At 40.2% G+C, this 21738-nt stretch overlaps 1 protein-coding gene across 2 annotated transcripts in view; it reads left to right on the top strand.

Annotated features, from left to right (window-relative positions):
* EHF (ETS homologous factor) overlaps window positions 1–17533 on the top strand; it is an 84399-nt gene extending 66866 nt beyond the window's left edge. For both annotated transcript variants that reach the window (XM_041421210.1, XM_041421208.1), the window contains exons 2-10: window positions 1885–1984; window positions 4429–4674; window positions 4995–5054; window positions 7452–7520; window positions 7611–7679; window positions 10732–10791; window positions 13144–13339; window positions 14156–14289; window positions 17426–17533. In XM_041421210.1, the coding sequence (XP_041277144.1) occupies window positions 1888–1984; window positions 4429–4674; window positions 4995–5054; window positions 7452–7520; window positions 7611–7679; window positions 10732–10791; window positions 13144–13339; window positions 14156–14255 (897 nt within the window). In that variant the 5' untranslated portion in view covers window positions 1885–1887 and the 3' untranslated portion in view covers window positions 14256–14289; window positions 17426–17533. The remainder of the gene's footprint in view (window positions 1–1884; window positions 1985–4428; window positions 4675–4994; window positions 5055–7451; window positions 7521–7610; window positions 7680–10731; window positions 10792–13143; window positions 13340–14155; window positions 14290–17425) is intronic.
* Window positions 17534–21738: the final 4205 nt, after the last annotated feature.

Genomic DNA, 21738 nt, shown 5'->3' with positions numbered 1-21738 from the left:
TGTATAAATGTACTGACTGATGTGATAATCATCTTTCATTTGGCCAGAATGGGACAAGAAGTATCTCTCTCAATCGTTAATGTTTTATAACCTGATATATCTACTATGAGAAATGAAATCCTCCTTGCTAGTGGTCACTGAATCACTGATTGACTAGAATTAAAAGTGGAAAGTGACTGACAAATCATCCATTTGTCAGTTGGATTTTGCCATTCTGTGTAGCTACCAAAAAAAAAAAAAAAAGCCCTAAACTATGTATATTGTAAAACACCATTCTCTGTGATAAACTGAAACTTCCTAAGGCTTTGGCTTTTTAAGCAATTGTCAGTAATCTCTCTCCCTTTCCCTCTCTAAATACTTAGTGGGGTAGGGGGTGCAGGGAGGAGGGGGGAAGAAGTTGGTACTTGTAAGTATTAAGTTACATGGTTTATTTTAAATGACAGAGGAAAATACCAATCCAGGTAATTTTCAGACTGCTCCTTTAAAACCAAGGTTGTAAGTGTTTCTATTGAATCCTTGTTTTTTACCAAAAAGGTTGCTGACGTGAGCTTGTAGGGGGTAGAGATGTGCTCTCAGTGGATGTTTTTTCACTGGCCTCAGTGGATAAACAGCTAAGACCAGTGACTTTACCCTTCACAAGTCTATTTTGTATTTCATAACCTTTTTAATTCTAGGGTGAAGTCTAGTTGCATGCACATGCCATCCTGATGTCTAATGTTTTGTTTTTACTTTGCGGCTTTCAATATTTTTGAACAGGGGTTTGGTTTTCTTTTTTTCCCCCTGTGTATATAAGAATTACAATCTAAAGCCCTTGTAATATTTAACAAATTACTTTCCCAATGTCCTCACAAATATATTTGGTTATTATGTATAATAATATAATTATGTATAATAATTAAGCTTTACAACTTCACGCCACCGAAAGATAATGTAAAATATTAAGAATACCCATCACTAGGGAATTTTGTATATTTTCATTTGAATGATTAAACATGGGATAAGTGTAACATTTTTCTAGAATGTCATACACGTAGGTTTTTTGTCTTTAAAAAGGACAGGACAATTTTACTCATGGTGCTAATGCTAGGATACATGGAAAAGAAAGTTTACTTGAAAGGAGGAATGCTGTCTTGGAGGTGGTGTCACTCCAAAATATTGATTCTGTACAGACAGGCACAAGAATGGCTGTCTCATTTACAAGATCTTTGACCATCTGATTTTTTTGGTGGGTTGAAATGTATGATCTGCGATATTTGTTACCAAGTAGTGTTATAGACACTGCTGACACAGATCTGATAAGAAACTGGGTCAGCTGACAAGATATTCCCTGTAAGGCTACCTCCCTGTAACATTATGTGTATCCTTCTGTGTGAAGGATTTTCTGAGCATGGCTTGTAGTTTATCGTATAGTTTCATTTGCAGTTATTGTAAAGTTCTTTCAGTCTCCTGAATGATAAAAAAAAAAAAAAAAAAAAAAAAAAAGGAAGGACTTGTTTAAATCACATTTCTCTTTAAAGCAGAAAAAAAAGTAAAACTATTTAGTATTTAATTTCTCAAAGCTTGGCAGTTTTCATGTATTGCTCTGTCAGGAGCCTTGTCTTTTCATTCGGCTTCTTTTCTGATTACAGATTATTCATTTATGGATGGGCAGCTGTAGAAACTTGCTTCTTGCGTATGCAAATTAATCATGGTAATGTTTATCATAAGGAGATTTTGTGGCAGTGGAAAAGGGGTTGTGTCAACATGTTCTTGATTTCAGTTGTATCTTCTACAAATGGAATAGGCCTCCTTGCTTCACCTTCAGTGGATTTTTTTTTTTTTTTTTGCCATTTACCTCTTGGACTAGACACCGCTCACTAAGCAAGCTGTTTGATTCACTTACAGATCATGATTTTGGAAGGAGCTGGCAGGATGAGTATCAATTCCAGCAGCAATCTACTCCACCAGCAGCCTTCCTGGACAGATGGATATTCCACATGCAATGGTAGGAGGAATTCAACTGCTCTGAGCCATATTCTCTTTTGGGAGGCCGGGGAAAAAGGGGCTGCTACACCTTTAAGCATGTACGAGTATTGTTTTTCAGTAGTACTAATTTACGGAGTTTCACTTCTGGTAAGAAAAATTTTCATTTGTTACTTCATTTGTAAAAAGCTGAACCTACAATAGGGACCAGTTTATTGTTCATTTCCTTACTAGCTCTCTTTCTTAAAATGTAATGGTGTTGAAAGTGCCAGAAGTTCTCTCTTCTCAGTCCAGAATTCTTTCTCTCGTACCTTTACCCCTCGTGCTTCCTCTAAACCAACATTACCGTTTAATGCTAATCACCCCTCTGGCTTTAGAGGGGAATAGTATTTTTGGTCCTTTATTGTATTTGCTTTTTTGGTCCAGATTACTAGATAGCTTTCTAATTAGACTGGAATTAGAGCACTAGGTAGCTTGTGGCTGGTGATTTTTTTTCTCTTTTTTTCTCCTTACCGTTTTCTGATTATATATCTGGGTATATAGAAATGTATTCATATATATTCTTTCAGTATAAAAATATATATAAACGTGTATCTCTATAGATGCTTGACATAATTTTAGAATTCTTTTCATTATTCAGTGGACAGGTAAAACTTAAAATCTAAGTGGACAATCATATGCTGCTCTTGTCCTTCTGATCCAGAAAATACTACATCAAAACTTACAATTAAAGTTCCCACTTAATGAAATGCTTATTCTCTTTATGTGTAATTTCTAAATACACAGGAATATATCAACATGTGCTTAATAAACGTGCCTGTTTTTCTATAACAATGTCATACAGAAAAAAAGTCATGTCTGAGTTTCACTCTTCCACAGGATTTCATGGAGGGAAATGGTGGGGGTCTATATCAAATTTCCAGGGTGAAACTCCTCAGGATTCACTTATGTTTTAGAGGGACAGGAAGCTCAAAGCTCAGACCAGTCTGCACAGTAATTCACCACCGCACTTACTTTTACCTAAGCTACTTGCTCCTCTCACAAAAGTATCTTTCCTAATATTGGGATTCTAGTGACCCTTGAAATCACTTTACTCTTCTGAAGTGATAAGAATACAAATCAACCTCTTTTTCAGGGGATATTTGACAGCTCCAGCAAACCTTTATTCTCTAACATACCACACTTGAAATCATTTCCACACTCATTCCCCACATCGTTCAATAGGAGGATGAGGAACAGTCCTGCAAACTCCCTAAGTTACTTACACAAGCCTTGTTGGCTAATATTGATAAAGAAAGTTAAATAACTGTGGGGTTTGTTTTTGTGTTACCTGGAGAGTGTGTCCTGTACCTCATCTGAAGAGACCTGAGGTCTAATGCACCTGAGTTAAGGTGATTTCCTAAAATGTGCCAATTCTGGTGCGTGTGGTCCTCCTGGCAATATCCACTGTTGTCAGTATTTCTCACTGTGTGGTTAATTTTTTTCTAGAGGAGTCTGGGAACAGACTGGTGCCATATCCTGGAGCGGGGTCCCTGCAGAGCTAGGCCATGGCAGTCTCTCCTCCCTCTGCAATCTCTAATTCCCTCATCCTTAAACCCTTCTTGCACTTGTGAACATTTTATCTCACCGTCGCCTCTGTCTGGCATTCCAGTCCATTTTCCTCCTTTCCCAGGGAATAAATTGCACTGAACTCTGTGAGGACAGACAAAGCAATCCTGCCTTTGCTCTTATCTTACATAATGATCCTAGCCCATGTACAATTTCTTCCATTTGCACATGCAAATTACTGTCGTGCAATGACATACAACTGAGAGCAGTTTAAGAGATTGTGAAGAAAAGACTCAGACATTCTAAAAAGAAAATTAGGCAGCTTCCATAGCTAAAAATGAGTTTTATAACTACATTCAGAAACCACTTTACATGACTACAGCAATAATCTGCACCATCAGAATGCCGTCTCTGTCATGAAACCATGGCCCACACTGATAGGCTTTTACTGTGGAGCAGTATGAAAGTGCCTTTAACCTTCCTTTTCCTAACCCTACAATTAATATTTAGCCCCTACTAACTTTTCAAAGAAAGTTTTCACGTCACCTTATGAGAGTTTTGCAAGGCTGTTCCATCATTTTCTGATGCAGTAATTTTCCCACACATCCCTTTTCAACAGTATTTCTGTAAAGTATCTTCCCTCAGAGAATTTTGGTGTATTTAGCCAACATTAATAAGTTAATTCCTGCAAATCAATCAGCCAAGACATGTGTAATGAAACAATGCCCAATTTTTAGTTGGAAAACTGAGGCCAAAACCCCCACAACGTCTTCTCCAGCAATAGCTACTGAGCCAATGTTAAGGAGTGAGAAAAGCGTCTAGATCTGTAGACTTCCAAGACATGCAATTTGGCTATAGATCTTATTGTTGATGACTATTATGCTATCAGATATAGTAAATATTTTTTTTCTTTTCCAGTATCCAGTAGCTTCTATGGAACCCAGTGGCATGAAATACACCCGCAGTACTGGACCAAGTTTCAAGTCTGGGAGTGGCTGCAGCATCTCCTTGATACCAACCAACTGGATGCCAACTGCATACCTTTCCAGGAGTTTGATATCAATGGGGAACATCTTTGTAGTATGAGCCTGCAGGAATTCACTCAGGCAGCTGGGACAGCAGGACAACTGCTTTACAGCAACCTCCAACACCTAAAATGGAATGGTAAATAGATATTAGAGAGAGACACACGCACATTAGTCTGAATTCTGAGATCTTCAGAAGTCATTTACGCTCCCCAGAAGCCTGCCTGGCAGATTATACTTGCTCTGTTTGCTATTCTGCTTATAGCTCATTTATGGTATTGCTAAATTTCTTGGATATGACTTAAGGCAGAAATCTAAAGGATGAAGAAGAGAGGGTATGTTTTCCGCTCCAAAATCAGCCCTCTGGCTCAGGTGTAGAAGTTGCTGCTTGAAGCTAATACATTTGATTCCTCTCTGCTCATTCTCATACTTCCTATCTGCCAATTTGCTTTCTTGCAGGTCAGTGTGGAAGTGACATGTACCAATCTCATAATGTCATTGTGAAGACAGAGCAAACAGGTGAGTAGCAGCTGGGTAAAATGTCCTTTGAAAAGAGGGGACCCCTCTTCCAAGGGAGACAAATCAAGGTGGCATTAAATAAAATGGAAAGTGTATCATGCAGAATTAAAGAAGTAACACAAATGTCAGTCAGTGCCTACCTCTGAAGTTTCAGGTAATACCACATGCATGTGGCCACTTTTCCTGGGAGACCTCTGCAGTATAAGCAGTCTACACTGATGTTCAGAGTTGGAATAGTTTGAGGTGCTCCATGGAGGCGGCTTTGTAGAGGACTTCATTCTACACTTCATTCAGCAAATTTCAAAACAACTATCTTAACAATATGCTCCATTAAAAGAAAAAAGGAAGAGAGACAGGGAGAAAAAATATTTTGTTGTGAAGTGCTGTTAGTGTTTGAAACACTAGGAGATTTCCAAAAACCAACTCGGAGGCAAAACAAAATGTTACATTTTAAATGTTACATTTTCTTCACAGGTTTCAATGAAACTGAAATTCAGGCAATAGTTTGGTTTCATCAAATCTGCATTTTTGCCGTTGCAGTTCTTTTTCTGAGTGTGTTTATAGCTAGATCCCTTTCCTCCCAGGGCTTTGTTTAACTGAGAAAAGAACTTCAGCTTGATTCAACCGTCCTCTTCAGGCACAATTATTTTCCTTGTTCCTTTCCCAGATCACGGCTGTCCATATCCACACACTCTCTATCCCACTAGTCCCAGCCTTTGTATGTAGGTGTGCCCATGAGCCATGTTTTGATATCTGCTGGCAGAACAAATACTGATCTGTTGCATGTGGTGTCTCCAACAAATACTGTCAGCCTGTTTATCCACTTAACCTGTTGGAGCCCAGCCTCTCCAGCCAGGAACATTGCCCATATTCTCCTTACAGCAGGCAGGGATTGCAATGTGCAATCCACTCCTGATATGGGAGATGTGCATGAGGCAGCTTTGCTGCTTTCCATGGAGGTAACTCCAGTTATCCTTTAAGTCCTGATTTATGAGATCCTGGTGTAATGTTATTTCCTCCTTCTACTAGAGATGAGGGCAAAGCACCTCAGCTGCACATCTTGGAAAGGACTAACTGGCAGGTGGTTCTCCTGGTTGTGCTGAATCAGGAATGGCCTGGTGGGCCTCTGGTGGTGCCAACCACAGCCAGTGGGAGTGGGTTAAGTTCCTGCGTGTGGGGGAGCAAGAATTGTGGATTAGAACTGCTGGGAAAGTTACTCCTTCCCAGCAGCTCTAAGTGAAGCCGCAGGGACAGGGCTGGTGGTTTTGCGGGGAAGCTCGGCTCACTCCAGTAAACCATCAAAGCTGCAAAGACATGGGTACTGAAAAAGGCCAAAATTAACAAAGGTGAACACTTTTCCCGTGTTCTGGCTGGGTAAGGCCCCGTTTTCAGAGGCAACATTAGGCAGATCAGGTGTCCAAGCAAGAAAAGGGTGTGTGCTACTGTAGGAACGCAAGCTCTGGGTGCCCAAACATGCAGCTGTTAGTTAGCATGCCTGCTAAATTCCTATGTCATAAGTGGTAACTTGGCCAAACATGATTATTTAGCTGTAACTCATTTTGGCATTTTTGATTTCATTTATATGAACATGAAAAAAATTAGGTTTAACCTAGATTTGAACCTTATATCTCATCCCTTCTGACCTGGTTTCAAAAGAAGAGATTTTTAAGGTTTCTGACCTTAAAAATGCACTGTGAAGGAAGTAATTTCCAGACCAGTGTACAGGTCATAAAGACAGTACTTCTGTTCTGCTTATATTGATCCATATGACTAGAAGGTCACTAAAAATTATTCCTCTTTAATCATGAAGGTGGTTTGTAGGTTAAGGTTGGGGACTTAGTATGCCTGGAGTAAAATGGCCCTTCATCTAGAATTAGGCTTTGATGTTTCTCACCATGTGCTTAAACAAGAAGCTGTGTTTCAGAGAGGACTTTCAAGTTCTACCATTATAGAAATACATACTCATCATAAGCATCCTTCTTTTTTACTAGATATTTGAAAACACTTTCATCTGTGTGGCTCCAACGCACTGTCATAATCATCAGGGACTGAGAATTCAGGACTGGATTGGGTAGAATTACAGTTGATCTGGCATAGGAAACCTCCTCCAAGGCCAGGCATAAATGATATACTAGTCAGGAAAAGGAAGAGCATACTACATTCTTTCCAAAGTCAGTGCTTTGTGTAAATACATTTGCCTGAATATGCAAAACTCCATGCATAATTTGAGTGAAAGGAAATAATTTTGTACATAGACCCTTCACTTCTTGGTTCTCTTGACAGTTTTTTGTTTTTTTTTTTTTTTTTGCACATTTTAAATTCTTTCAGTGGTCAATATTTACCTCTGTGCTCTGTGCTTTTAGTGATCCAATTTTCTTTTTGGTCCTTTACCTTCAGATCCATCATTAATGGTATCCTGGAAAGAAGAGAATTATCTTTATGACAGTGGCTATGGTAGCACAGTAGGTAACTAATATCACAATACTTCATGCATTTTGAGATGGCTTTATTGTTGTCTGAGGCTATTAGTTTAAACGTCTTCTTTTTAATTCCCAGAGTTATTGGACAGTAAAACATTCTGTCGTGCTCAGATTTCCATGATGACACCTAGTCACCAATCTCCTGGTAAGAAACTTGTAATTATATTTTTAATTGTTTGTCACTTGTCCCAGAGCTACCGACATGTAATAGTCTCTGTGGTCTTCTGTTGTAGGATTGCATCTGAGCCTCCAGTAATTTTAAACCAAGCAATGACAATTCTGACAGATTTATTAGCTGTCATTATTACAATAGCTGTCTTTAAAGAAATGCTTCTGTCTTCTCTCTGTCAAGAGAAAGATGATCAAATAATCTGTAATCACCACATATCTTTTAAAGTGACTGAGTCAAAGGGGTAAACACTAGTGTCAGAGAGACAAGACATTCCAGCTACACCACGCTTTTCTGTGGTGTAGCGCGCGGGGCAAACAAGTGTCCCATTCCTCCCCAAAGCGGCCGTGCTCCCGGTGAGCCCGTGATTCATGCTGAGCAGGCTGCTGGCTTTGGGGCCGGGCTCGGCTTGGCCTGGGGCAGCTGTAGGGCAGACACCAAGCCCTGGCCCAAACATGCCGGCACAAGGGCTTCCTCCCGCAGCCTCTCTGAGCTGACAGCTCGCTGAACCCCCCTGCCTTCCATGAGGGAGGGCTCAAATCTGCCAGCTGAAGGGCAGGAGACACAGCAAACCTGTTCGCTGCAGCGCCTGGCCCAAGTGCAGCCTGATTGCACGTGGCGAAGGCCCTGTGGGCCTTGTCTGGGCACCAGGATGGAGGCGGGTGAGGCCGTGGGGGAAGAGTAAAGCAGAGGTGGCAGGGGAGCGAGAAAGCGGAGAGGGAAAGGCGGGTTCTTCTTAGGAGGCTGTTCAGCAGAGATCTGAGAGAGAAGGCACTGCAAGTCCTGGGAGAAGAAAGGAGAGCGTGTTGCTGTAGTCCAGCCTTGCACTGGGGGCAGCCCTGTGCTTCTGCACGTGGCCGTGGCCTCAGCCCCTGTGCCTGCTGTCCCCTGCTCCTCCAGCCTCCTGAGCTGGATTGGCCAAGTGACTAAGGCACTCAGCTACGAATTAACAAAAAAAAAAAAAACCAAAAAAACAAAAAAAACCAAAATAAAAACCCAAAACAACACAAGAAAGACAAACAAACAAACAAACAAACAAAAAAACCAAAAAAATGAGAGAGGGAGAAAACTTGACCAGAAGAAGAAAACCACCAAACCTTAAAAAACCCCAATCAAACACCCTGTTTGCTTTCTCCACCACCTCCACCCACTCTTACAAGACGGCTACCAGGATTTCAGGGCTCTCTGGCAGGGCTGGAGACCTGTCCAGATCCCGGCATGGTGTGTTTATCTGCTGACTGCTTAAGCCTAGAGCTAGGGCGGCACGCCAAGGGCACAGCCTCCTGTAAAAACTAAATTTGTATATCCCGTAAAAAAATGGCTCATTCCTGAATCATATGCAAATAATGTGTAACCTTTTGTCAAAAGTTTTGCAAGACGGCTTTGTTGAAACTGCATCGTAACTCTTTTCATCTGTCAGGCCCCAGCCTCCTAACATGGCATGTTTGAAACCAGTCTCCACGTAGGAGCTGTGGCAAAGCAGGAGGCTATTTACACAGCTGAAATCCAGAATAAATCACTGGCTAGGCAGAAGGCAGCTGAACTTCCAAGAATAAATTTCCAGCTAAGTGGAGCATAACAAACATTTGCAAGCGAATTGTGGGATTTTAAAATGAGAAGGATTTATATGAGGGCAAATAAAGAACTGGGTCCTGCAGTCGTTACCTGGAGTTCCCACAGGCTTTTAATAACATATGGGGAATCATAATCTGAGGAAAGGCAGTGAAATAAGCCTCATTTTACTTCCCCCACACCACACCCCCCTCCAAGCTGAGTGAGGTTCAGGCTAGTTCCTGCTCTTTGAGAGTAGGAAGGCAAAATGACTCAGAGCACGTTTGCTGCTTGGGGGTCAGGGACAGTAATTTATCAGACTTAGAATAGCAGAGGTTAGGCCTATCCCCACGGTCTTGTTCAGTTTATGTTTCCAGTTATGTATGAATAAAGCAAGTGTGTGAATAACTTTGCATCTACCTTTTCACATGCAGTTATTGCAGTAGCTTGTGCAAATCTGACAAGTTTCTATGCAAATAAATATTTCCTGTGAGTCATTTTCCCATGCAAATGCCTGGTTTCCATGAAAAGTATGATAATTGTGCATTCATAGAAGCTGGGAAAACATGCGTGGGACCTTCAGCTTTGCTTTATGGGATTCAGGGACAAGGTATGCTGAAAAGCAAACACAGAAGGGGCTCCCTCTCAGGTCTATCCCACAGATTTTGTGAGACTTAGAGCAATCAGATGAAAGCTATTCATTAAGTACAAGACCAGAGCCAGGCTGCGGTGGTTTGGGGGCAGGAGGGTTGAACGTGCAGACTGCGAGGTAGGTTACAGTCACGAACAGGCGGAACTTCTTTTTATTTCATTTCTGAAGAAATGTTTGTGCCAGAAATCCTATTTCTCCTCTGGCTGGCTGCAGGTGATAAAGTACCATTGATGAGAAATGGCTTGTTCCTATGGCTCTGAGCCACAGAAAAATATATGCTTGTCCTGCTGCCAAAAACTCCTACCAGCGTAGCCCCTTTCCCCCACCCTGCCCCCCTAAACAACAGCACTTTGCCAGTTCATTATGTTTTAGTCAGGTAGGTGTTCTGTGCATTGGTACCAGCACATACATTTCCCATTAGATCATCTCTTCAGAAACAAATAAGCCCCCAAAGATACGTGCTTCAGCAAAGACTGAGATAATGGGACAATTCAGGATTCCTTTTACAGATGTGATCATCCTATTTTTCTCTCTCTCACACACAATATGAGGTGAGGTATTTGTTAATCAAATTTAGCTTTCAAAAGCCAAATGTTTACCTCTGCATTCATTCTTTATTCATCAGTGGTCTCTTTGAGAAGTGTGCTGATTAACATACAGTACAGAAAACAAAACTCTCCCTCCTCACTTAGATTACCTTCCGAAAAGTGATTATCTTTAGAAGAGATATTTGTTCTTTTTTGTGGTTTTATTTCTTTCAACCTGCTAGTCAATGGAAAGCCTTTAATCAAATTTACAAATAGGCTTTATTTTCCTTCTCTGCAGATTCTTCAGATGCAAAAAAATCGCAAGATCATACCCCAAAGTCCCACACCAAGAAGCACAGTAAGTCAACATCCATGCTTATAAGGGTTGGTTAGTTGATTGAAGGAAAAAGAAACAAATGAAAATCAGATGCTATTTGAGAGGGAAGAGGAAGCATTTTGAATGCAAAACTCATTAAGTCATTATTGTGAGTGAATTCTGAAAGGATCTGAGTACCTTGTACTGCTTGTTTACGTCATTTTTGGACTCAATATTGTTAAATTTTCAAATTGTTTTTATCAGTGAGGGCCTATGGGGAAGCAATCACAAACCAGTTTCCTCTGCCCTCTGTTGAGCTGGGCTGGTGGAGTGGAGCAAAGGAATGATGAGGAAGACCCAGGATTTAATCAGGAGGGCCCGTGCATGGGCACAGTCGTGCTCATGCCTGTGCCTGCCAGGTGCAGCACACACCACAGACCCTGCTCAGCATCTCCTTGCAGAACTTCTCACACGACATCACGAGCAAGCACCTGTGCCTCAATCTTGCCACCTTCTTATCCCCTGATATGACAGTCTCTCCACGCCCCTCACCTACATTTTCTGCAAGTTTTTATCCAACCTGACTCTGAAGACAAGTTACCATAATTGTGATTTCTGTACATAGTACCATTAATATACTTTACTGAGATTTTTTAAGGCTGAAAATATCCTGTGTATGTCTTTTCCATCCTGTTTATTTCCCTGATTATAATAGGAAAGCTTAGTATTGGTCTTTCACTGAATTGTGTGGTATTTGTGTTCATCCTGTTTCAATATGACCTCCAGATTATGTCTCTTCCTGACTCTTCTTACTCTTGTTCTGTTGCTTTGCCCCAACAGAACTCCTGAACTTTATATCTGTACACAGATATCTGGGTGGTGGGGTTTTGTTTGTGTGTGTGTGTATAAAAAGGTTGTTCATGAAAGGATTAGACAGGTCTGGTCTGAAGAAAGACCTGTGAAGAACTGAGGTCTGTCAGCCTGTTCAGCTTGGAGAAGACAAGGCTGAAGGCTGACACATCGCAGTCTTCAGCTTCCTCAGGGACGGCAGTCGAGGGAAAGGTGCTGATCTCCTCTGTCTAGTGGCCAGTAATAGGACATGAAAAAAAGGAGTGAAGGTGTTCAAGGGAAAGTTTAGACTGCACAATAGAGAAGGTTCTTTACCCAGAGGCACTGGAAGAGACTCCCCAGGTATGCGGTCACAACACCGATCCTGACAGAGTTCAAGGAGCATCTGGACAATGCTCTTAGTCATATGGCTTAGTTCTAGGACATCCTGTGAGGAGCAGGGAGTAAGACTTGATGATTTTTATAGGTCCTTTCCATCCTGAGATGTTCTGTGATTCTAACATCTCATCAGTTACAGCCTGGGCATATAATACAGGTGACATTGGCAGTCTGGGTTAATCCCCTTCATTTCCAGTTCCTTCAGTACTGCTCCATATCATGACCATAAGTTACTGATGTCCAGGTAGGCTAGGTCCTCCACATTTTAATGGGTCCAGAATACAATTATAATAATAAAGAAAAATATTGGATTCTTTGATTGAAATCTAATTCTACTTATACTGCACTGCATACCATTTCCAAGTTACCTTCACATCTTTGACTAGCTTGTTTCCTTCTTAATTTGATCTAATTGCATGCTTCTGAAGTCAAATCAAAGGACTGCTGTCTTTCTGGCTCACTGTGTTTGTTATTCTTCATTTGTAAACTACTTAATCTGACTTGATGGATTTTTTTTTTTGACCTGGACTTTTTTATAGTAACTGTGAGACATATTTGTGATTAAACTGAGAGGTCTACCTGTTGAGCTTGGAGATCTGTTTTCGTCTTTTCTACACCATGGTCAAACTTTTTGGTTCCTTTTCTATGTGCAGTTTTGGCTGGTCAGTTTTGTCACTGTCCTACACCTTCTTACTTACTCATTCATGCAGAATGGCAGTTCACCTCCCATGCCTCCTGTCTGTCTTTTAAATGCATGGAGTTTCGGTGCCTGCTTCACGGTAATCTCGGCTGTTTCATGTGCCACAAAATAATATCAGGTTACATGCTGTGCTGTAGACAGGGATCAGGAAAAATGGGCAAATGAGATGAGGGGAAGGCTTAAACATGTTCTCTTTAGGGCAGAAACAGTGCCAAAGGCAAAAGGAAGCAGTAGGTGGTTTGGACTCTGCTTCCTCTGGTTGCTGGGTCTCCTACCTGCCTGCCTGAGGCCAATGCTTAACTGCAGTTGAAAGCTGCCAGTGTTTTTCACCTGTATATCTCTGAGGTGGGGGTCCTGTGTTCCAGAAACTATGGCCTAAGTGTTCACCCTCTGTAGATGACATAAAAATTGCAAGCATAGCAAGAGAGCTCTTGAGACGCTCCTTCCTGCACTCTTTGCTTTTTCAGACCCTCGAGGAACTCATCTTTGGGAATTTATTCGAGATATTCTTCTCAATCCTGAGAAAAACCCAGGATTAATCAAGTGGGAAGACAGATCAGAAGGTGTCTTCAGATTTTTAAAATCTGAAGCTGTTGCTCAGCTGTGGGGAAAGAAGAAAAACAACAGCAGCATGACTTACGAGAAACTCAGCCGGGCTATGAGGTGAGCTGGATATTGCTGAGGAAGACCATGGCACATACACAGACCAACTGGATGGAGAATTTGTCTGACTTTCAAAAATTATTTCTCAGCAGCAGAAGTTGCTTTCTTTGACAGTCTCTCAAACCAGTTTTGAGATTGTAGCACTATGTTCTTTTCTTCTCCTGTTTCTGCAGAATATATGATATATATAACACAAACAATTGTTTATATATATATATATATATATAAATTCTGTTTGGCTCCATCCAAACAACCAGTGTAGGAAGGGAATATGGTTGCAGAAATCTGAGAATGTTTAAATGTCCCATTAATGGCTGGAGACCTTGTTATTTCCAGCAACATTCAGAAACTAGCTATACCCCACATCCATTGTCTTAAAATCGGTGTTAGGATTTTCTTTCCTCTTTGATTTAACATTTTGAGAATTTTTACATATTTCTGAAATTTCAAAATGTATTTTTTAAAGGGTGCTGAGGTTTTTTCCTGGTCTGATTTTTAGATCCTGGCTTATCTGGAAAAAACCTCTGTGAAATCTCATAAGAGTGTGTGATGAATCCAGCAGTATGCTTTGACCTGAAATGCAGTGAAATTCAAACTCAGAAGCTAATTAATATAAAGGAAAAAGAAAACATCCATTTTTCCTTCTCTGTCATTCAATTATCATGATATTAGATATTATATATATATATATATATATATATATTAATAGAAAATCAAGGCTTTTTAAACTAGCTAAAGGATTGTCTAGTTGGCAGTGACCTTTTAGGACCATAGGAGAATTTACTCTTATATCTTTTTTTGTTTTTATTTTAACAGATACTATTACAAAAGAGAAATCCTTGAGCGTGTGGATGGTCGGAGATTAGTATATAAATTTGGAAAGAATGCCCGTGGTTGGAGAGAAAATGAAAATTAAATATATCAAGAAATAACATTTAAAACACATGGATGTAAATATTCAAAGACTATTTTCTTATATTTATGTATCAAACTGGGGTGAGAAAACAATTCTACTTCTGTCGGGAGAAAGAACATTATCATTATTGGTGTTAAAATTATTTTATTTGAAGTATGTCCTGTATGGGGAAAAAATGTACACAGTTTTCTGTGATATAAGTTAACATTATAGAATTATGATTATTTTTCCCTTCTTGTGAAGTTCTCCTCTTTTTTTTTTAAAAATCATACAGGCATAATGTGATTTATGAGTCATGTAAAGAAAGGGAAGGAGCTAAATATTAGGGCATTTAGAGAGTATGATAATCCACTTTGGAAGGCAACAATAAGTGGAGGAAACAGTAAAGCATCTCTGAGCCAAGTAGCCTTCTTCCACAGTCAGATGGTTTATAGCTTTCCTTGGCCAATACCACTTGTTCCTTCCTTCCTCTGATTTCTGAGTGTTTTAATACTTTGTGGCTTTCAGCTGCTTTTCTTGAATTAGACAGTGGGTTCCTCTTCAGCTGGCTTATCCCAGCCACAAGAACAATGGCTCTATAAGGTGGCTGCCAGCATTTACTTGGAGAACCCATACTACCTCCACCACTGAGACCTTCTTTTGTGGGCAGATATTTAGGACCAGACCTTATCTGATACTCAGTGTCCTCCCTAACCTCCACAGAGCATTCAGCTCACCTCAGGAAAAAAGTTATTTTTTGTTAACTAATATCTTTGGGGTGAACTGCTGGAAGAGCGTAGATCTTGGGGACCAAAAGCTGTTGAAAGAAGATTGTTTTCTGACTGGGCAAACTTATTAAAAGGCACTGGTTTCCCAGTATGAATGTTAATAATCCTCTCACCCTCTTGCACTTCTAATTAAAGCTTTCAAATCTGTGCCATATGGAGCAGTGAGGAGGTGGGCAAGCAGAACATTTATTAATCCCTTGGCACGAGGAAGCAGTCTCCTCAGTTACTTCAAGCTGTGGTCCTCCTGGAAGGTTAAGTCTCACTTGGACAGTTACTTTCAAAAAACCTTTGAGAAATGCAAAGCTAAACTGTGTGTAAAATATTAGTTCCCTTTGCTTTCCTCAAGTCTAACGTTATACTGTACTTATATTTGTCATTTGTGCTTGGGATTCTTAGTTGGAGGAAAAGCCCCATTAACATAAAGACACTGAGATTTTAGGGACATTCAGATCTGGGTCAGTATTTAGGGTTCACCTCTAGCAGCACTATGCAGACACTGAGCGTTCATCAGCAGCTTTTCCTTTCTCCAACTCACAAATGCTTTCTGCCAGCACTGAGCATATGCAGAACACAGGGAAATAAAATCTAGAGGAGGCAGCACTTCACGAGGTCACTGAGTACGTGAGATGTGGGAGTCGAGAAACAGGATTGTCTTGGTGATGTTAGCAGAGGTGAAACCAAGATCAATTTCAAATGACTTTTTTAGGGATTGGAATTTGGAAAACAATAATAACAAGGACTGAGCAGTTCAAAATTAAAAAAAGAAAAGGAAAAAAAAATGAAAATCAAGAATATTAAATCCATCCAATATCTATTTCCTGAGGCATCCCCTGGGTTTGAATCCATATTATCTTGAAATACAGCAAGATATGGCTGGAGGTTGCAGGATATTCCATTTTTGTTTGTCTTTAAAGGAAATAGAGATGAAACCAAGAGACAACAGAAGTATCAATATGAAGGGTATAAAACGTGCTTAGCAACAATTTGTAGGCAAACATGAGAGCCTAACTTGTTATCTACACATGTAGGGCATGTTAAACAATAGCACCGCCTCCTACACTGTGTATGCGAGAGCTGTCACCATCAATTACCCATACATGACAATTTTTACTTTTCATAACCTGGGTGGAGAGAGCTTCATCTTATTTACAAATCAAATAATAAGCCTGTGTACTTCAAAGCATTTTTTTTTCTCTCAGTCTATCTCTCTTTGGTTTTGGTTCTTTTTTTTTTTTTTTTGACTGTCTGTGCTAGCCTTGCTTGCTTTTGCAAATTCAATAATTTCATTTTTTAGCTTAATTTGCTACATTTCACTTCCTTTACCATCATTTTGTAGTTCATGTAACAAGGATCAGGCCACCAGATGAGAAGAGCACTTTCACTTTGCTCCTAAGACCATTTCTTCCCCTTACCTGATGGTTGTTTGTAGCCCTTTGCTCTATGCTCTTCACACCACCTCCACACCCTGGGTGAAAATCTGAGATCAGTGGTACTATCACAGATCTGCAATGCAGTTGTACCTTATCTTAGGTTAACATTTATCTTATAGCAATGAATTGTAATACTTCAAGAATTTGCTTTCTACCTGATCTCACAAAATTTCTTGGGAGATAAAATGAACCTGCAATATATGTGTGCCACCACTTGGTTGCTGAGCAGCAGCTCAACCTGCTTTTGAAAGGTTTTGAAAGATGAACCCGTACTTAGAAGCATTCTGTATAAATTGAGAGAGTGGTTTATGTTGGGGTGCAGTATAAATGGTCTTCCACTGTCACATCTTTCAGCACGTGGAATACATGCAAGTTTCTGTTTCCACCCTGCAGAACTTTGCAGTGTTGTAGGTATTTGTCATTCTGCATTACAATAGCACAAAGTTGGAATAGAAGCCAGCCAACATTTACTCTGTTTCACAAACCTTTGCCTAAGACAAACACAAAGGACTGTTTAAAATTACAGTTCTTGCCAAGACAGATGCAACCAACCAAAGAGTCTTTTTACCAGACCTAAGCAAACGGAGAAAATGAAGAGATGAATTTTATGTAAATTGCTATTTAAACAAAAAGCATTTCTGATTGCTCTTTTATTTTGTGTTTCAGAGGCTGAGCAATCATATTTTTAGATGTATCCTTTAAGTTAGCAGCTGCTGAACTGGTAGCACCATGTGTATAGATTTTTATTGTACCATAATTTTTCTTATGTATAAAGCTCTAGATAGGAAAGTATATTGTATTTATACAGTCAGATGCAAATCACAACGTCAAAGGGTTGGCATGAGCACTCTCAATATTTTCTGCACAAAATTAGAGCAACTTGCTCTAAAAACATCCTGAGAAACTGTATGTAGGCTGTTGAACTACATAGACATTAAAATGTTTAGTTACATTTTCATGTTTCTTTCTGCAGCACATTGCATAATTCCTGCTTGCTTCTCACAGCATCGTCTTCAATATCTACGTGTGGAAACAAATCCAAGTTAGATATTTCACTATTGCCATTGTAAATCTCAGCTTGGAGACAATGTATTCACAAAATGGTTCTAAAGACTGTTTCTATTTTTGTGAATATGATACAAATTCAAATAAAACACTCATGAAAGAATATATTTGATTAATGTTTATCTTCCTTTTTTATGTCTTGTGATTGGAAGTGACTAATGTGAATTCCTTCAGTACTGAAGAATATTTTAATATTTATGAAACGTCTGCTGTGACTACAACAAAATCCAATAGCTTAAAATTACTAATATGTTGAATGCCTGATCTATTGTGAAGATACTTGGTTTCCAAACCTGTTTTATGTCTCACAGGCCTCACCGAAATAATGGATTATGTCAACACAGCTAGATTGCCTTTCTCGTTTGGCTGCTAAACTTAACAAAGGCCTGACTTCAGCACTGATTTAACTTCAAGGTATTTTGAAGTGTGTGCAAGGGCTAGCCTGATTAAGGATGCCATTACTCAAACCGAGCGTTTCCTTTACTGAGTCAAAGCAGCTAAAACGAAGAAATCCTGTCCTTCATGTTATTTTTCCATCTAAGTGGTGGTTATGAAAAGGGGACATCTCTCCTGATTTACTCTTCAGCTTGAGGTAAAAAAGGTGAAAATGCCTATGGTTAAAAGCAAGTCAAGGCAGACTCCTGTGGCATTTGCAGTGCAGGGGCTGTGGCTGTGCCAGCTGGGTGCGAGGGTGCCGTGTGTGGCCATCCCGTAGTTCCTGTGGTGCCCTGCTGGGTGTCCCGAGCTGGCAGCACGAGGTGGTGCAGGGCAGCCAGTCTGACACATAGCTGAGCCTGCTGCTGTGCCAGCACACCTGGAGTTGGGCTGGAATCTCAATCAGGAGCTTCACTGCAATAGGATAAACCACACCATCATGCTCTATCATCTGCAAACGTGCATAATTTTAAGCAAGTGGGTGGTTCCCCTGCCCTTGAGACGATGCCTTTGGGTGTTTGAGGATGGTGGCTCTAGAAGTCTATATTGAATCAGCCCTATATTTGAACCTGGAATTTCAGAAGGGCTCCAACATTACATCCACATAAATAGGAGAATGGGTTTGAATTTTGAACACAATTACAAACCTCATGTTTAGCATGCAAAATCAGTGTTCCAAGAGTGGTCATAGTTTGAGAACTTGGGAGTCCCAAAGTAGGTTTCAAAATGAATTGGAACTAGTATTCAGGCAAGTTCAGACTGAGATTTAAATAAGCACAGCTGTTTTTCCAGTAAATGGTTGGGGCTTTTGTTTCAAGAAAGCTGAGGCCAATATTTGAGACAAATACAGATGAGAATATTGTTTGGAAACATGCAAATAAGTGCACACTTAATAAACTCCCCCCACCCCCCAAAAAAATCCAAGCAAACCAAACCTCTTCTTAACTCTTTTTTGATTGTGACTTAAAATTGAGGAAAACTGAAGCTTTCAGTTGCAGTATAAGGCCACATGAAATAAAAATTCAAGGCAAAATTCAGTTTACAAATCCTGTGTAAATTGAGAATAAATAAGAGGAGTGCTGTAAACAGTCTACCTACATCTTAACCTTTTATAAATTTGGGTGCATATCTGCATCAAGGACAAGTAAGAATTGCTTCAGGTAAGTGAAATCTGGTACTAGCAAAAAAAAAAAGGTGATTAAGCGTCACCAATACTAATAGCTTCCAATAAATGGGTTAGTTACAATAATTTGAAAGATAGGTTATCTATCTGGGTTTTCACTATTTGCTCGCTTGCTGATGAAGATTTGCACAATGCAGTCTAAGTCCCAAACTTTGTGCAAGCCAAGAATTTTCTCCAACAACCACCTTTTCCCCAGGTATTTAACTCCTTCAGTCACCTCGGTGTTAAGGAAGGGAAAGAAACAAATAAAGCAGGAAGATGTGACTGGGTAGATGACCAGGTTTTAATGCACCAAAAGTTCTGTGTGGAAATACAAAGGCTGTATGTGCAAAAAAATTTAATAACATCCAAGTCAATCTATTTATAGTCTTTACATCACAGGTTGGTTGCAAAAATTAAACATAAATTAGTGTTTACAAGTTTAATTACAACTTTTAGAAGAACAAGAAATTATAGCAATATTCCTGTGTGTACTGCATCATCTTGTGTACCTAAAAAAATTAATTATGACAAATGACTGAAGCATTATTTCTGCTGAAGAATTTCTCCCCTCTGTATTCAGTATGGTGTGATACCCTCTTTGCTTTCATCTTGGTTTGAAATTCAACAATAGGATTCAGTCTCAACACAGGGAATGAAGAAGGAGATGGATGATCTGTATTTTTGTAGCAGGTATTTCAAAGCAAATAGGCAAACCGTAGCTTATTCTTTCTAAATTTTTGGTTCCTTACTTACCATTTATACTGTCAAGATGTGAACAAGATGGGAACAAGATGGGAACAAGATGTGAAGCTGGGTATAAATACCAGTATCAGTGACACATCTTGTGAATTTTGCAGAGGAGCCTCCCCATCCCTGTGCAGGAGTGGTGAAGAGACCTTCTGAGCATGAAGATTGTGAAAGCCCCCTTCTTATACATGAGTATGTTGAGAGGCTGAACACCTTAATTCCTGTTTTCTAAAGCTCCTGTCTGTGTTTCGAAAGATTTGGACAATAATGAAGCCTTCAGCATTGTGTGGCAAGGAGATTATTGTACTTCACACCCCACTAGGGAGCACACAGGATGGCCTCATAGCAACCAGAGGTGAGGAGAAGTGCTGTGTTTGAATCCATGCTGCATCCTCTGGAGACTGCAGAACTCACTCTGTACTGAGGTCTAGTGCCACTGTGCACCTTCATCTGCCTTTCTCAATGTGCCAAGGCAAAGAGGGGCTGGAGACTTTTAAGAATGCATCCCAAATGCTTTTGTGAGTGCTGCAGAAAGGTCAGAGGGTTACTGGCACTGCTGAAGTTCCTGGAGGTGATGCTGACATGAGGATGCTAAGACACAACTACCAGCTGGAGAGGTGGTCTGGGAGAAGGGGACTCTCCCTTCTTCAAGTCTTGCTAGTTTTGCTCTCTATTTGTCAGCTTCTGTCCCCATTTTTTTCTCACATCCCCTTTTCCCGAGTGCTGTGGATGTAACATCACTGGCTGTACCCATGGAAACTGTTCTTTCCCTGGAAGGGGATAGAAAGTTTTTGTCTTTTGAGTTGGCTTTCATGGACAAAGACCAAACCCTCTGGCTCTAGTTCACATCTTTATAGGCTGTTAATTTGCCAAAGTAGGGAAATTCAAAAGCGCAACCCAAATCTGTAACCAGGGGCTCTCTTAGGGAGTTGCTGAAATTTGGAGAAGGTGGAGGCTCACCCCACAGGTCTGATCTTGCCCAGCCTCCTGTGGACTGTGGTACTTCTCAGCACAGTCATCCTGTGAAGTCTGTGCCCAAGCACTGACAGAAGGAGAAACAACATTCACCAACAAATACTCACAGAGTGGAATCTTATGCTGTCTAAGATCCCTGCATTTTCAAAGAAAGCTTAAATAGACAGACAACTAATTAAAAAATGAAAGAGGAGATCACCTTGAATTTCATCCTGCTCATAGCAGATAGAATCATAATGTCTCAGGTAATTAGCTTTGCCTGAGATGATGATCACTCATTTTAGGAGTATATAAAATCTAGGAGTTGTGATGTGAGGCAACCTGCAACTCTCCATGCATCCTTCTAGAATTCCCTCTGTACACCTATATCTCTCTCTAAATCATACCTCCTCTCCTGGGGAAAGGCTCGCCAGAGCTTATCAGATTCAATTATTGCTGTTTCATATCAATGTTCTCATGTGAAATCAGAATACAAATAAGCCAAGACTACCTCCATACCCCCAAACAATTACAAATGCTGATGATTCACCAGTTATTCATGCCAGACCAATATTTTTCAGTATTTTATAGTTCATGAGTGAAACATTTCAGCATGTTCAGACTGAAATCACTGGCATGCCAGGAGGCATTGCATGGAGAAGGGTACTCTGCGTGGGGACACATGGCATACCCAGCAGCTGCCCTGCAATCACATTTGTCTTATGGACACATTTTGTGTTTTCCAGTAGGTTTGGAGGTGAAGGGTTAATAAAAGTTATACTTACTTTCAAGAAAGTTTAGCATCAGATGATAAAGCTAATCCAATTTTTTGCTTTGCTGCCACTGTATGACACACAATATACTTTGCCCTCCTACTTCCCCAGACTTTTCATCTGATGTAATTTTTAAATACACATACA

The sequence above is a fragment of the Onychostruthus taczanowskii genome, unplaced genomic scaffold (genome assembly GCF_017590055.1).
Source record: "Onychostruthus taczanowskii isolate IOZ18803 unplaced genomic scaffold, ASM1759005v1 scaffold69, whole genome shotgun sequence".
NCBI classification, from domain to species: Eukaryota; Metazoa; Chordata; class Aves; order Passeriformes; family Passeridae; genus Onychostruthus; species Onychostruthus taczanowskii.
The sequence above is the reverse complement of the archived record's forward strand: the minus strand, read 5'-3'. Positions and strand labels throughout refer to the sequence as shown.